At 35.0% G+C, this 14,063-nt stretch overlaps 1 protein-coding gene and 1 pseudogene across 1 annotated transcript; one reads left to right on the top strand and one right to left on the bottom strand.

The window, feature by feature from the left end:
• Positions 1-811: 811 nt before the first annotated feature.
• Positions 812-1,324, bottom strand: LOC113859506 (proline-rich receptor-like protein kinase PERK9). The gene has a single exon (XM_027492261.1). The coding sequence runs from the start codon at positions 1,322-1,324 to the stop codon at positions 812-814; it is 513 nt and encodes a 170-aa protein (XP_027348062.1).
• A 9,318-nt stretch (positions 1,325-10,642) lies between these two features.
• On the top strand, positions 10,643-10,736 carry LOC113860312 (annotated as a pseudogene).
• Positions 10,737-14,063: the final 3,327 nt, after the last annotated feature.

Genomic DNA, 14,063 nt, shown 5'->3' with positions numbered 1-14,063 from the left:
AATTTCATAGAGCCTTCCATCACTGCAAGCTACGCATGTCTCCTATTGTTCACAAAAGTGAACACACGCAAACCTTGAACCTCTGCGTGGCTACTATAGTGAAAAAATAGAGAGCACACCAGAAAAATAGGAATTCTATATATACGAATTAGCTGAGATCTATTGGGATTTTTGGTTCATTTTTACTTTCCATTTGTTTTCTAGTGTTGAGAGAGTCTGAGAGGGAGATTGGGGACAAACACCAAGCTTCAAATCTTGAGGAATCGGATTGAAGATTGGCTTAAAGATGCTTCTTCGTTCATCTTTGTAACACCTAAATTCTACCATAACTCTATATACTCATAATATGACTTAAGACTTTACCATATGGCACACCTAAATTAGACGCGTAAGAGAACTCGATTAAAGAGTATTCATATTTCAACTCAAATCATTGATTTATCAGAATACCTCGAATAAAAATAAAAATAACGATTATAACAATGTATTTGCATTGAGTTCACTCATCATAAATTGTATAATTTAATTAATCCCGCATCTCAACCACATACAAGACACTTATGTTAAGTACTTCGATTATTCACAGGATGACTCTAAAATGACGGCACAGTTGAAGATAAAAATTATGGAAATATAATAAAGAGTATGTTGGTAAAAGAAGAGCATATATATAAACCATCCAACCAAAGTGTTCAAGGTAAAATGAAAATCAAAACCAAATAACCCCAAAGTTCAGTATTTCAAAATAATAATAAAAAAAAAAACAACCCAAGTCCTATGAGTAGTATTAATCCATGACCAAATAAAACAACTACAAATAAAACTCTGGCAGAAAGGAATCCTCACTGGGTTCAGACTCTATTCTGTCGGAGTCACGAGAGTCGTCCACTGGCTGAGGGCGAGGAGAGGGTGGCAGGTTGTCTGGGTCACTATCAATCCAGCCGATAGTGGGTGGGGGCGATCGAGAAGCAGGTGGTGGTGGTGAAGGGCGTCGGACAGAGGGTCCAGCTTTGTCAGGAGGAGGTGCTCGAATCTGTGGGATGTGGTGAGGTACTGGCCTAATGGAAGATTCGATAACTTTGACATCCTTTAACTCGGGAGCAGGGGTAGGACTGGGAGGAGGGGTAGGTTCGGGGTGAAGATCGATAACGGTCTTACCTTTGTCAATAAAATTTTTAAGATGTTTGGCTGCGGGTTCTTGTGATGGAGAATGAGGGGGTGAATGGATGATAATACTCCGTTCCGAAGGTAGAGGTATGCAGACGTTTGCAAAAAGGGTGTCACTCCAGCTAGGCTTCCAGTCGCCTTCAGTGAGAGGCCCCATGGTCAGGGAGACCATCCCCTGGCATACGAGACGACACGTTGCCTGGTCGTATCTCCAATACACACAAACACACAACAATGGAACACGAACAGAAAGGGTGAGCTCCAATACAATCAGTCATCAGATATTGAGTAAGGAAGAAAATTAGAGTAGTATCAAGCACTTACGAAGTCACATTTCAATAAACACATAGTCATAACAAAATGTCCAATAAACAGTTACAAAATGCAGGCGGAGTCATAGAGATTCATCGCAACATAATTTAAACACTAACGCTTAAAACGTCACTACTTCCTCAGTTTGTTCCCACATTCCTCCAGTCAAGGTGATCGGAGGCCCTCGTTCCCTACAAGCACACATTGTATGTAATCCATCGAGAATATTCTCCCATTTAACCATTTCGGTCCCTCAGGAACGAGTCCTTCCACGATCCTCGGTAATGCTTGCTCGCGTCAGGATTAGTGGAGGTTTCCATGGCGACGTGTCCCGGCCGCGGTGAGCTATTCCGCACCATTGGGGCAACCCCCCTCCACTACCCCCAAAGTCCTTCCCTCGAACCTGAACACTCACATCCCTCAGTTGTGCTAGACTGTGACCTCGACTCTCCATCCTCCATATCATGCACATAAAAAGGTTCATAACCTCATTCTCACGTCACCATTTTTGAACACATATTTAATTCCCAAAGGTCACAAACCATATAACCAAGTCCACGCTCATAAGAGCTAGTACGTTCAAAGAAAAGAAGAACCATTCATCCACGGTCCAAGAATAAAAGAAAAAGGAGAGAAGATGGAGATAGTTATAAAAATCCCTTTAAAATGTCATAGTCAAAACGTACCTTCGCAAACAAAATGATCATCAAGGAATCATGGAAATAACCGCAAGTTTAATGACACATGCAACTCATTTTTACCACAAAAATTTTGTAAAATAGTGATTAGGTAATAAGAGAATTCTTTCATGGTTAAGAAAAACGGTTCCTTGTTCATACAAAACGAAACCGAGAGAAAAAGGTGAGAAAATTTTCAATTAAAACAAAAAGGAAAGAGGGTGGTCGATGAAAACCGAAAAGAACACAAGGACTCATAGAGTTATTTTAACATGTAATCGGATATTCATCAAAGTTACCAACTTTATTTAGTAGTGAGGGCAAACAAGAAAGAATCGTGTAAGGTTTTCAATATCATTGACATACAAATAGTAATCTCACTTACCCACACCCATTCGAGTTACCACATGCCATTTTTAAGTAGTGTTCGAACAAAGAAGTTAGAAGATGAAGAGAAAGTCATTTGCATGCAACTTTAATCTCATTGGAAACAAAAAATAGGAAGGAAGAATATTCATCACATTCGATCACGTACATATTAGCAAACACATTCATTCACACACAATCAAGAACTCCCCTAACCTTGTTTGGTTCGAAAAAGAGATGAGAAGTGGAAGGTTTAGCCTCGGTGTTGGTAAGAACTTCAACTACAGCTTGAATCTTGGATGGCGGCACAATCGTTGGAAGAGGGGTGCAAGCTATGTTGGGAACTCTCTAGGGTTCTTCGTACCTTCAAGGGGGTGGTGACACTCACGAGAACGAGAGTGAAGAAGGGTGTTTGGTGTGGGGGAAGAGAGAACTTTTGAGAGAGAAAAAAGAGATGAGGTTGAGAGTGTTTTGAAAAATGAGAAGGGAAAAGGGGTGCATCAGAAATGAAGGGGTTCTTATATAGTGTAACCTAAACCTCATGTCTATTCGTTTCCCAGAGGTTAGCAATGAAGGGTTGTACAAGAATGGTTTTAGGGTTAAGTTAAGTGAAACACCCTTTTGCCTCCCCTTTATTTTTGAAAGGTCGTGCCTCACGGTGTCCAGGTGCATGCAAAACGTCCCTTCAAGAGTATTAAATGCTCAGAGTGTAAAAGAAGCAAGCCATTAATGCTTCACACGCCTCCATAGGCCAGCCATCATAATGGAATGACTAAGTAGGGTTTTGACTTGGACAAGAGTGAGCAGTTAGAGGATATTGGCGGCTAGGGTTTTGATTTGTGGAGGGAATAGGCTTAAACCCTTCGTATCCCACAAAATTGAAAGGGGTGTGTCTCTTATGTGGCTGTGTAAATGAAAAGGTCTTTTAAGTGGGGTTTAATGGTGGTACGGTTCCAAAGAGAACATTTATTCTAGGTACAACGTTTTAAATGTGGGTGGCGGTTTAGGTTGTTGGAGAGGAGAATAAACATGCAATGTCTCTTTGAATTACCCATAAAGTGACGCCTTTTTAGGGTAGTACACGTACATAATCTTGTAATGATTAGTCATGAATGCAAAGCAATTAAGGCAAGAATACACAATTAATATCATACACAGTTTTTAGGGTTTTAAATGTATCATGGGAGAGTTTCCACATTGACTCATGCTTATCCTTAATGTGGCTGACGTTTTCAATCATTTGGGGGAGAAGATTGGGGTGTGTCCATACGTTTTCCTCGAGGAAATTAAAGGTGAGTGGAAAGTAATTAAGGCAATTGGGTGTATGTTAACGGTTAGATGAAGGGTTGGTCGTGGAAGTAATCAAGCATGATTAATTCTCTAATAAATGGTCATTGGAATAAATATCAAATTGAATTTTAGTGGCTGACTAATTAAGAGCACGAGAATATGGAAAGGTTACGTTTTGGGGAAACGATTTTGGGGCTCCTAATTTCCTTTAATTCACGGCTGCACCATTACTGAGGGGGTTATAATATTTATCACACAAAAACGGTAGTCTAGGGAAAGGAAAACGGCTGCATCTAATTAGGATAACCAGGGAATTAGTAATCTCATTAAATGCAATGTTTCATGCTCTAAATCTAGGCCATTATGGCCAGTTTTTCTCTCTCCTGCATAAACAATTAACGAAAATCTGATTACCTTATTTAAAAGAGGGGTATTGAATAAAATCATAAGGTGCATTAATGAATAGGGTAACAATTATGTGTAAGTGCCGAGAATGTGGAAAGTCTATTCTTCTAGAAAAGGGTTGTAGCCTTAAATTCTCGGTTGCACTATAAAAGGAAAGTTTTTAAATAAGGTCCAATTTAAAATATGGCAGTCTAAGAGGTGGTGGCTGTATTTATTTAGGGTAACATGGAACAATGGAATTGCATTAAGTATAGTTAATTTAGGCTAGAATCCTAGGCTATCAAATTCGATTCTCTCCCTCCCCTGGACATGAATGACTTTTCGGTTACAAGCACTAAATGAGGAAAGATTGAAACTTGCCTCTTGGATCCTTTGTAGTACACGTGAGTTCTAGGGTAAAAAGGATGGTGGCTCTCATTAATAGTCTAACTTAGTGTGCATGGTACCAGAATAATGGAAAATTTAAGTACACCCATTATTAGAACCTAGTGAACATTCAATATAAGTAAAAAAAATCACACATGCAGTTCCACTTAAATTAAGAAAGCATATCACAAAATCAAATAATAAGAATTAAAAGAACTATGTAATATTAATAACAATAATAAAAAAAAAATCTATTCATCTGACTCAAAAGACTATCTCGCCCCAGGTTAATCTCACTAACCTTGGGTTAAGTCAAGGTAACTTCATTTCATAATCATATAGACATGCACATACGAAATTAACTCAACATGCCCTGGGAGAAATAATTATGTAAGCAGGGAACATAATGTGATTAAACAGTTGTAGCAAGAACTGAACTAAAGTACTGAAAATTAAATAAAAGAGTTACTAATTAATAATTAACACTCTCTGCCATGTAGGCCGAGATTTGGGATGTTGAAATCTTCTTTTTCTCTTTCTTTATATTTTCATTTTGTAATGGAGTTCTAAACTCTTTGTAGTTAGGGATTTATAGATCTGAAATCGAAGTGTTAAATTGATTTTGGATCTGAACTTTGAGTGCTGGATTGGATTGAGTAATTGATTCTGCTTTTCAAGTAGTTATTAAATGAAAATTTGATTAACTAATCACAGAGAAGATTTTATCAATGGAAGTTGAATTTGTTTCTCAGATCTGAATCAATTACCAAGATTATTGATTTCTTAGGGATGAATCATCGTATCTTTTACTCTGCTGCAATTTCTGCATTCTTTACTGGTTTAATTGCTTTCAAACATTACAAATTCCAAATGAATTGCTTTAGGCTCAACTAATTATGGACTTGTGAAGAGATATTTGAGAATTCTATTCCCTGAGGATGATATTTAGGACTCAAACATAGTTCTAAATATTTTATAACTTGCTACAATAACACTAGTACACTTACTATTCAAAATCACTCTATTTAGAGAGGGACAAAAAGCCATTGAATCAAAATAGCAAAAAATCAAATTATGTAAAATTAGCAAGTAGTAGAAAAGCAATAATAATTCATAAAACGAATCAAAACTGACGTGCCTGATGACTCATTTTGTAGTCATATTTATAGTCTTATTGCACCTTCCAAAATACCTTTTCCTTTTTTATTTCTTTCATTTAGCATGCTTTTGCATTTCTTGCTTTAAATTGGAGTTTTTACATATACTTATTATCTTTACTTTATATTTCATTTTTTTACTATTTTGACCTTTGTCTATTATTTTAGCCATAACTTTTTTTTGTAGATTTCCTTTTTGGCTGATTCTTTTTGCAATGGATTCCTGATTTCCTGGGCTTCAATTTGAACATATGGATTGTCACAAAGCTAAGAGAACACTAACTAGCAAGTGTACTAGGTAGTTGTAGCAAGTGATAAAATTTGGAATTTAGTTTGAGTCCCAAGTATCGTCCTCAGGGATTAGTTCTATCAATTACCACTTCACAAATCAATAACTAGTTGAGCTAAACGAAATTTGGAGTGTTTTGAAGCATTTAAGAACAAAAGCAATAAATTGCAGAAACCAGAAAATAACAACAAAATAGAGCTATGAATTTTGTTAATGAAATAATGTGCGAATGAAGTTAGGATTGATTTCACCTCTTCATCAATTGCAAAACTGAAGTAGATCTAAACTCTAAGTTCCTTAATTAATTGATGATCAATTTCACTTTAATCAAAGGTCAATCCCTTGCCTCAATGATCCTAATATTCAATTAACTACCGTAATTCATTAGGTGTAAATCAATGAAACATTGCATTAGGCATTGGAAATTATGAGATCACAAGATCACGAATTCTTATCCCTAAGATATCCATAACCTTGACATTTAATTCAGATTTGAAAAATTAACTCAACTTCAATTGATGAAAATCCTCTAGCTTCAATTCAATTGAATAGCAAATTCAAGAATTACATTAAGGAAAGAATTAAACGTTCAATACAATCAAGATCTTAAAATTCAGATCCACAATCAATTTACAATATCAAAATCGGATCTTCAATCCATAAGAAAAAGAAATCAGAACATGTTCATAGAAGAAAAAGAGAAAGAAAAAGTAGAAGAAGAGGAGTTGTAGAATTTCTTCATAAATCCAATCCCCAGTCTAATTCCTCAAGGTTCAGAGCTTGGAAGTTGCTCGCAATCTCTCTCTCTAACTCTCCTAAGGTGTGAAAATGAAAAAATAAGAAAAGATCTGAAGTTTCTGAGCTTTTCTGCAATTTATAGAATTCCCACCTTTCGCGCGTTATCACTCTTCTGCACTAAAGTAACCATGGTGAGGCCGCGTGTTCACTTTCGTGAACAAAAGTGATCACGCGCATCTTGCTTTGATGAGAAGCTCTCTAGAACTATCACTTTGGTGAACAAAAGTGATCACGCAGAGGCCGTGTGTTCACTTTTGTTAATGAAAGTGATCACACGTATCTTGCTACGCATGAAGCTTCTCTTGAACATTCACTTTCACCAGCAAAAGTGGTAACGCGCAACTCTGCTGAGATTGAAGTCCCACTAGAACACTCACTTTCACCAACGAAAGTGATAACACACATCTTGCAATGTTTGGGGCTTGTCTGGAGCACTCACTTTCACCAGCGAAAGTGATCACACGCTACTATGCTCTGCTATGACATTCTCTGGAAGACTCACTCTTGTGGATAGAGAGATTACACACAGAATTCACTTAATTTCCAAGCTCTGGAACAATCACTTTTGCCAGCGAAAGTGATCACATCCAGCTCAAACTCCATTAAATCTTGTTCCTTGACTCCAGATTTTGCTACTTTCTTCTATCCTTCCATTGATCTTCCATCTTTATGAACTTTGCTCATATTTTCCTACAAAAACATGATTGAATTATTAATTTCTACACAGAAAATTCATAAATGCTAAAATAACAATGTATCTAAAAGTAAACCTTAACTGTTCTATTTTTATGAGTTTTTCTGGTTTTCCCAACATATTTTCTTTATCAATTGGATTAAATCTACAGGAAAATACTAGTAAAAATATGGCTTCATCACCACTCCAAACCTGATTTTTTGCTTGTCCTCAAGCAAACCAGAACACACTAAGGGGGATTTAATGCATCATCAAAACAAAAATGAAAATCTTTTTACACAAACTTTATTTTTAGTTTGTATAGAGTTCTTCATTCCACATCATTCCTTTCAATTATCCTTTCAACAAATCATTCATGCATTTAGTCATAATGAAAGTCACACTCAAACAACTCTTTTTATGCAGAATCTTACAAATTTGAGCTAATAAACAACAAAGCTACATGTGAAACATCAATGAAAGATATCATTACCACTCACAACAAAGTGTTTCCCTCTCACTCATAAGTGTTTAAGGTGAGTGTTTACCCTCAAGATCATCAATTTTTAATTCACCCTACCATATGCTTACCCATATTCTCAATCTCCTCTGCTTAATACAGTCAATCACACATCAAGAGGACTTTTTTTAGGTTATAATAGGGCTAAGGTTAAGGTAGGTATTGAACAAAATGGGAAACAATACATGCAATTCCAAAAAAAAAGAGACATTCTGAGTGAATGAACTTAACACTAGTATGGAACTGTGTTATTTTTCAATAATTCCCTCAATTATGTAGCAAACAGATTCATTCATGTAGCATAATTCCAATTTTTTTTCTTTTCTTGCTTTCATTCACTATTTTCTTTTCATTAATTTTATTTTTCTATAGCATTTTGCTGCATATTTTTCTTTTGAACTCACATCTTAGCTATTTATTTCTTTCCTTCTGAAACCAAAACTTTGATAGCTTTGCTATTCTCCCCACCCAAAACTTAGAACATTGCTTGTCCTCAAGCAATAGAAATCTGGATACCACCCCAAACTTAGTTTTAAACTCATCCTTGATTAGACTCAATATGCCTATTTTTCTTTTGATGGTTAAAATGGTTTTTCATCAAGGCTTGTAATGATGGAAAATCAAGAAAGGGATATTAAGCTCAAAGGGGTGAATTAGGACATTTAAGCACAAAGGAAGGTTCATTTAGGCTAACTAGGCAGAATCAAATAAGGCCTCCATCATATATGTGAGAACTGTAAAATTGCATATGCAATCAAGAAACAAAGCAAGTTCTAGAGGGTGCAGTAAAATTATGATCAATCACACATGAAGGAATGTATTCTGCAAAGCTCAAATTCTTACCATAGGAATAAAAGTGATAATATCAATCAATCATGCTCACAATTCACTTTACAAATACATATCCATAAATGGTAAGAATGTCTTTATTTTTCAAAATGAAGTATGACAATCACATGAAGAAGTACACAAACAGAATGTTTACTCAGAATTCAGAAACAAAGAAATGGAAGAAGAATCTAAATTATTCACCACAAAATGGAAAAAGAAACTTAATACACAAACAATTATGAACATATACATTTTCTTTTTATTTTCTTTGTTTAGTTTAGTAGGAAATACGACACAATTCAGCATATGAATCAAGAGGTAAAGAAAGAAATAACTACCTTTTACATGAAAGGTGTTGTTCCAGCAAACCACCACAAGCTACATGAGGACACTTCATTATATGTTGATGCTTTCACTGCCAAAAGCAATTGCAAAGCAACCAGAAACTTAGATCATGCAGAAAAATATAACTAAAAACCAGAAATTGAAAAGAAATGAAAGGGAAAGAAGTGTGAGTTGCCTCTCACAAAGCGCTCTTTTAACATCACCAGCTTGATGCCTATTGATCTTTGGTTCTAAGAGATGATTTTGATGATAACGACTCTTGCTTTATCTTTAAACGTTTTCCCTTTTTCTCACCAACTTGCAGTTCTTCATTTAATTCAGAACTTGAAAGAAATAAAAGTGGAGGGACTTCCAGCAGCTCAATATACTCTGCAAGCCTCTTTTCCTCCTCTTTATCATTTTGATATTTCACTGTAGCAAGGACTTCTCTCATAATAGAATATTCATTCTGTTTTTCCATCTTATTGATTCTTTCTTCTAGTGTAGTGCAATTACTGTCCTATAAATTTTCTTCTCTTAAAAGAGTGAATTTCCCTCTTTGCAAGTTGTCTTGTGCTTCTTCTTTAGCATTGTTTGTAGCTATCTTCTTCTCCTCATCTTTTAGATTAGAAACCTCTGTTGCACTTTTTATTACGACAGATGGCATTGCTCCCTTGGATTCACCATAGTATTGCTAGAGAATCTATCCTCATCCTTATGTGCCAACTGTTATGAAATTTATTCTATTTGAATCTCCAGCTTCATAGATTCCTCTTGATTTTTTAGGTTAGACTGTGTAACTTTCATAAATTATAGTAGTGTTTCCTCCATTTTATTTTCTCTCAGACAAAGATTTTGAAAATTGTAACTCTCTTGGAGGTTGAGATGAAGAAGCTTGACAATATGACTGTGGAGGTTGAAAATAGGCATAGGACAATGGTGCTGCTGCAATATCACTTTTTGTTGCAGGACTTTGTTGATTCTGTTGATAATGTGGTTGACTCCTATTTGCTTGATATTGAAAATCAGAATGGAATAGAGGTTGAGACCTCTGAAAATTACTAAAGTAATTAATATGTTCTTGAGGTTCTGGTGTAAATACATGACATGCTCCATTCATATGATTTCCTCCACAAAAATCACATATCAAGTAGCTTGTTTTTCCAGCTCCAGCTTGAAAAGTATGAATTTGTTGAGTCAAGGCTACAAGTTGTTCAGAAAGTAATTGATTTTTCATTTGATTTTGGTTGATCAAAGTCTCAAAATGCCTTTGCTTCAAATTCTCCCTTACTTGCAACATGCTTCCCACTGAAAATCTGATACATGTTGGTTGCCATCATCTCAATTAATTGTTGAGCTTCCTCTACAGTTTTAGTATTCAATGAACCTCTAGCTGCTGTATCTATCATGGTTCTTGTGTCCATATTCATCCCATTGTAGAAAGTTTGGATTTGCATCCAATCTGGAATGCAATGATGAGGACATCCTTATATCTTTCCCATGCATCATAAAAAGATTCACCATCTTGTTGAACAAAAGAGGTGATTTCACATCGCAGCTTGTTAGATTTTGATGGTGGAAAGTACTTAGTTAGAAATTTGTTCACTAAGTCAGTCCAAGTAGTGATGCTTCTTTATGGTTGAGCTTGAAGCCAATATTTAGCCTTGTCCCTAAGAGGAAAGGGAAATAATCTCAAGTGGATAGCATCTTTACTTACACCATTGATACGGATGGTGTCACATAGTTGCAGAAAACTATAGAGATGCATATTAGGATCATCTAAAACATTTCTAGAAAAATGATCTTGCTGTCTCATTTTCACCAATGCAGGTTTGATCTCAAAATTGTTGGCTTCAATTGTTGGTCTAACAATACTTGAACTATAATCCTGCATAGTTGGAATGACATAATCTCCCAAGGTCCTTGTCCTGTTGTTGTTTTCAGCCATATTGTTCTCCTTTCCTAGTGTTTGGTTCACACTTGGTTCTTCAAAATTAGATGTTATGTTCTGCACTTTCTTTCACAACTTCCTTGCCTTTGCTTCACTCTTCAATTGTTTAAGAGCCTTGTTTGTATCTAGATCAAGTAAAAAGTAGCTTTATTTTTGGCTTTACCTTTTATACAAAAAGAAAGTAAACAAAATATAAACGAAGTTAGAAAATTATGGAGAAGTAAAAATGAATTATGCAGAAAATTATTGTAAAACATTGCAGAAAAGTACAACTAAATGTAGAAACAACAGTGCATTATGCAGAGAAATTAGATAGTTATGCAGAAAAATGCAAAATAGAATCATGCAAAATTCAATAGAAAATGATGCAAAATTTATGCAGAAAACTACAAATAGAACATGCAGAAAACATAGAAATTTATGCAGAATGAAAATTACAATTATGTAGAAGAATGAAAAACGAAATTATGCAGAAAATGCAAAAGAATACAAAAAAAATTATGCAGAAAACACCAAAATCAATGCAGAATTTATGGAAAAAATAATAAAATGTAGAAACAAAATTGAATTATGCAGAAAAATTAAACAACCATGCAAAAAAATGCAGAAAGAGATTATGTAGAAAATAGCAGAAAATAGTGCAGAAAAAAAAATATGCAGAAAAATTGGACAATATGTAGAAAATTTTGGAAGCAAAACAACAAAAAGAAATGCTCAGTCTAGCTATCTCTCTGCTACTAATGATATTGAAAGTAAATAATCTCCGGCAACGGCGCCAAAAACTTGTCACAAAGCTAAGAGAACACTAACTAGCAAGTGTACTAGGTAGTTGTAGCAAGTAATAGAATTTAGAATTCAGTTTGAGTCCCAAGTATCGTCTTCAAGGATTAGTTCTATCAATTACCACTTTACAAGTTAATAACTAGTTGAGCTAAACGAAATTTGGAGTGTTTTGAAGCATTTAAGAACAAAAGCAATAAAGTGCAGAAACCAGAAAATAACAGCAAAATAGAGCTACGAATTTTATTAATGAAATAATGTGTGAATGAAGTTATGATTGATGTCACCTCTTCATCAATTTCTACACGGAAAATTCATAAATGCTAAAATAACAATGTATTTAAAAGAAAACCTTAACTATTATATTTTTATGAGTTTTCCTACTTTTTCCAACATATTTTCTTTATCAAATTGATTAAAACTACAGAAAAATACTAGTAAAAATATGGATTCATCAGAATGTTAGGTCGGTATCAAAGTAATCCCGGAATGGACCACTGGATGGCTGCAAAGAAAGTCCTTAAATATTTATAAGGCACTAAGAACTACATGCTTACTTATAGGGGATCTAGTCACTTGGAAGTGGTTAACTACTCGAATTCATACTATGTTGGATGTGTAGACTCAAGAAAATCAACCTTTGGCTACATCTTCTTGTTGGCTGGAGGTGTGATTTTAAAGAAGAGCGAAAAGGAGTCCATTATTGCTATGTCTACCATGGAAGCAAAATTTGTGGCGTGCTTTGAGGCCACTATTCGTGTTTTGTGGCTGCGGAACTTTGTCTTAGAGCTTGATATTGTTGATAATATAGAAAAGCCACTAAGAATGTACTGTGATAATTCTGCAGCCATCTTCTTCTCTAAGGGAGCAAAGCATATGGACTTAAAATACTTATCAGTGAAAGAAGAAGTGTGGAAACAAAAATTGTTTATTGAGCCTATTGGTACTGATTTGATGATAGCGAATCCGCTAACTAAGGGATTGCCCCCTAAAAGGTTTTCTGGCCATGTTGGAAGAATGGGCATTATAGACAAGTCTTTGTTAGCATGATTGTGTGATTCACATATTTGTGTATAAATTATTTTGCTTATATTATTGTAGACATTTTTGGGAATTCAATAAAAGTATTTTTTTTTTGCTTGTTTACTTGTTATCAAAATTGTGTTAATGTACATGTATGATTTGAGTTTGATAACAGGTTGAGTGTTAAAAACACGTCAGAGTTGCAGTCTGTAGTATGACTGATTAAAGCTATCTTGATTTGAGTTAGTTTTGTGATACTTGGAAGGAATCATTTCGTTAAATGACTTGTGATCTCCATGATCCGATCAATTCAAATCATTAAAAGATGATGACTTGATATTATCAATGATATGTGCGCTTACAGTTCATTGAATCTTCAAGTCGTCACATAGGCCAAGTGGGAGATTGTTAGATTATTTTAATAATCTTATTATAGTGGCCTATGTAACTTATGGCATGACTCTAATTAATGATTTAATGTGATGATGGTTAAATATAAAATATAGTCATTGAGGGTATAATTGTAAATATGATTATAAGGAAACCTTCCCCTCTCCTTTCAGATAAATAAAAGCGTAGTTACCAAATAGAGGTTATAGCATTCTCTATTCTTGATCACTTTCATGATCTCTAAGTGTGCTCACGGTAAACGCAAGAAAGAAACTTTCTCTCAACCATCTGAGAGGAGAGGAAGGAAGAGTTAGGGAAAATACAAAGGGATCAATGACATCAAAAAGAGAGGTAACATTAAGGAATAATAGATTCAAGTTAGTGCTTTTTAAACCCTTAATTGTGTGAGAACCATATATTGTGCTGTGAGAACAACGTAATTTAAGATCAAATGGGAAATGGTAATTTCATAATAGCTTAATCAAATAGAAATTACATAATGGAATAAGAAAATTCTAAGATTTTAAACTTCACTTTACCGCTTACAGACAATCACTTTTCACTTGTCCAATAGATAGAGCACATCAATTTTGTTTCTTCCCTCTCTTGCGCAAGGTACAGAAGCTTGTTTTTACAACTCAAACTTCCTTCTATGTCATTCAAGGTACGTAAATTGCTCTTAAATTTGATTTTATATGTTTCAACCTCATGTACGCGTTCTTCTCACAAGTTTCATGTTTTGGG

This window comes from Abrus precatorius, unplaced genomic scaffold (genome assembly GCF_003935025.1).
Source record: "Abrus precatorius isolate BTA unplaced genomic scaffold, Abrus_2018 Scaffold2, whole genome shotgun sequence".
NCBI classification, from domain to species: Eukaryota; Viridiplantae; Streptophyta; class Magnoliopsida; order Fabales; family Fabaceae; genus Abrus; species Abrus precatorius.
Note: the sequence above shows the minus strand (reverse complement) of the source record. Positions and strands in the feature narration are given on the sequence as shown.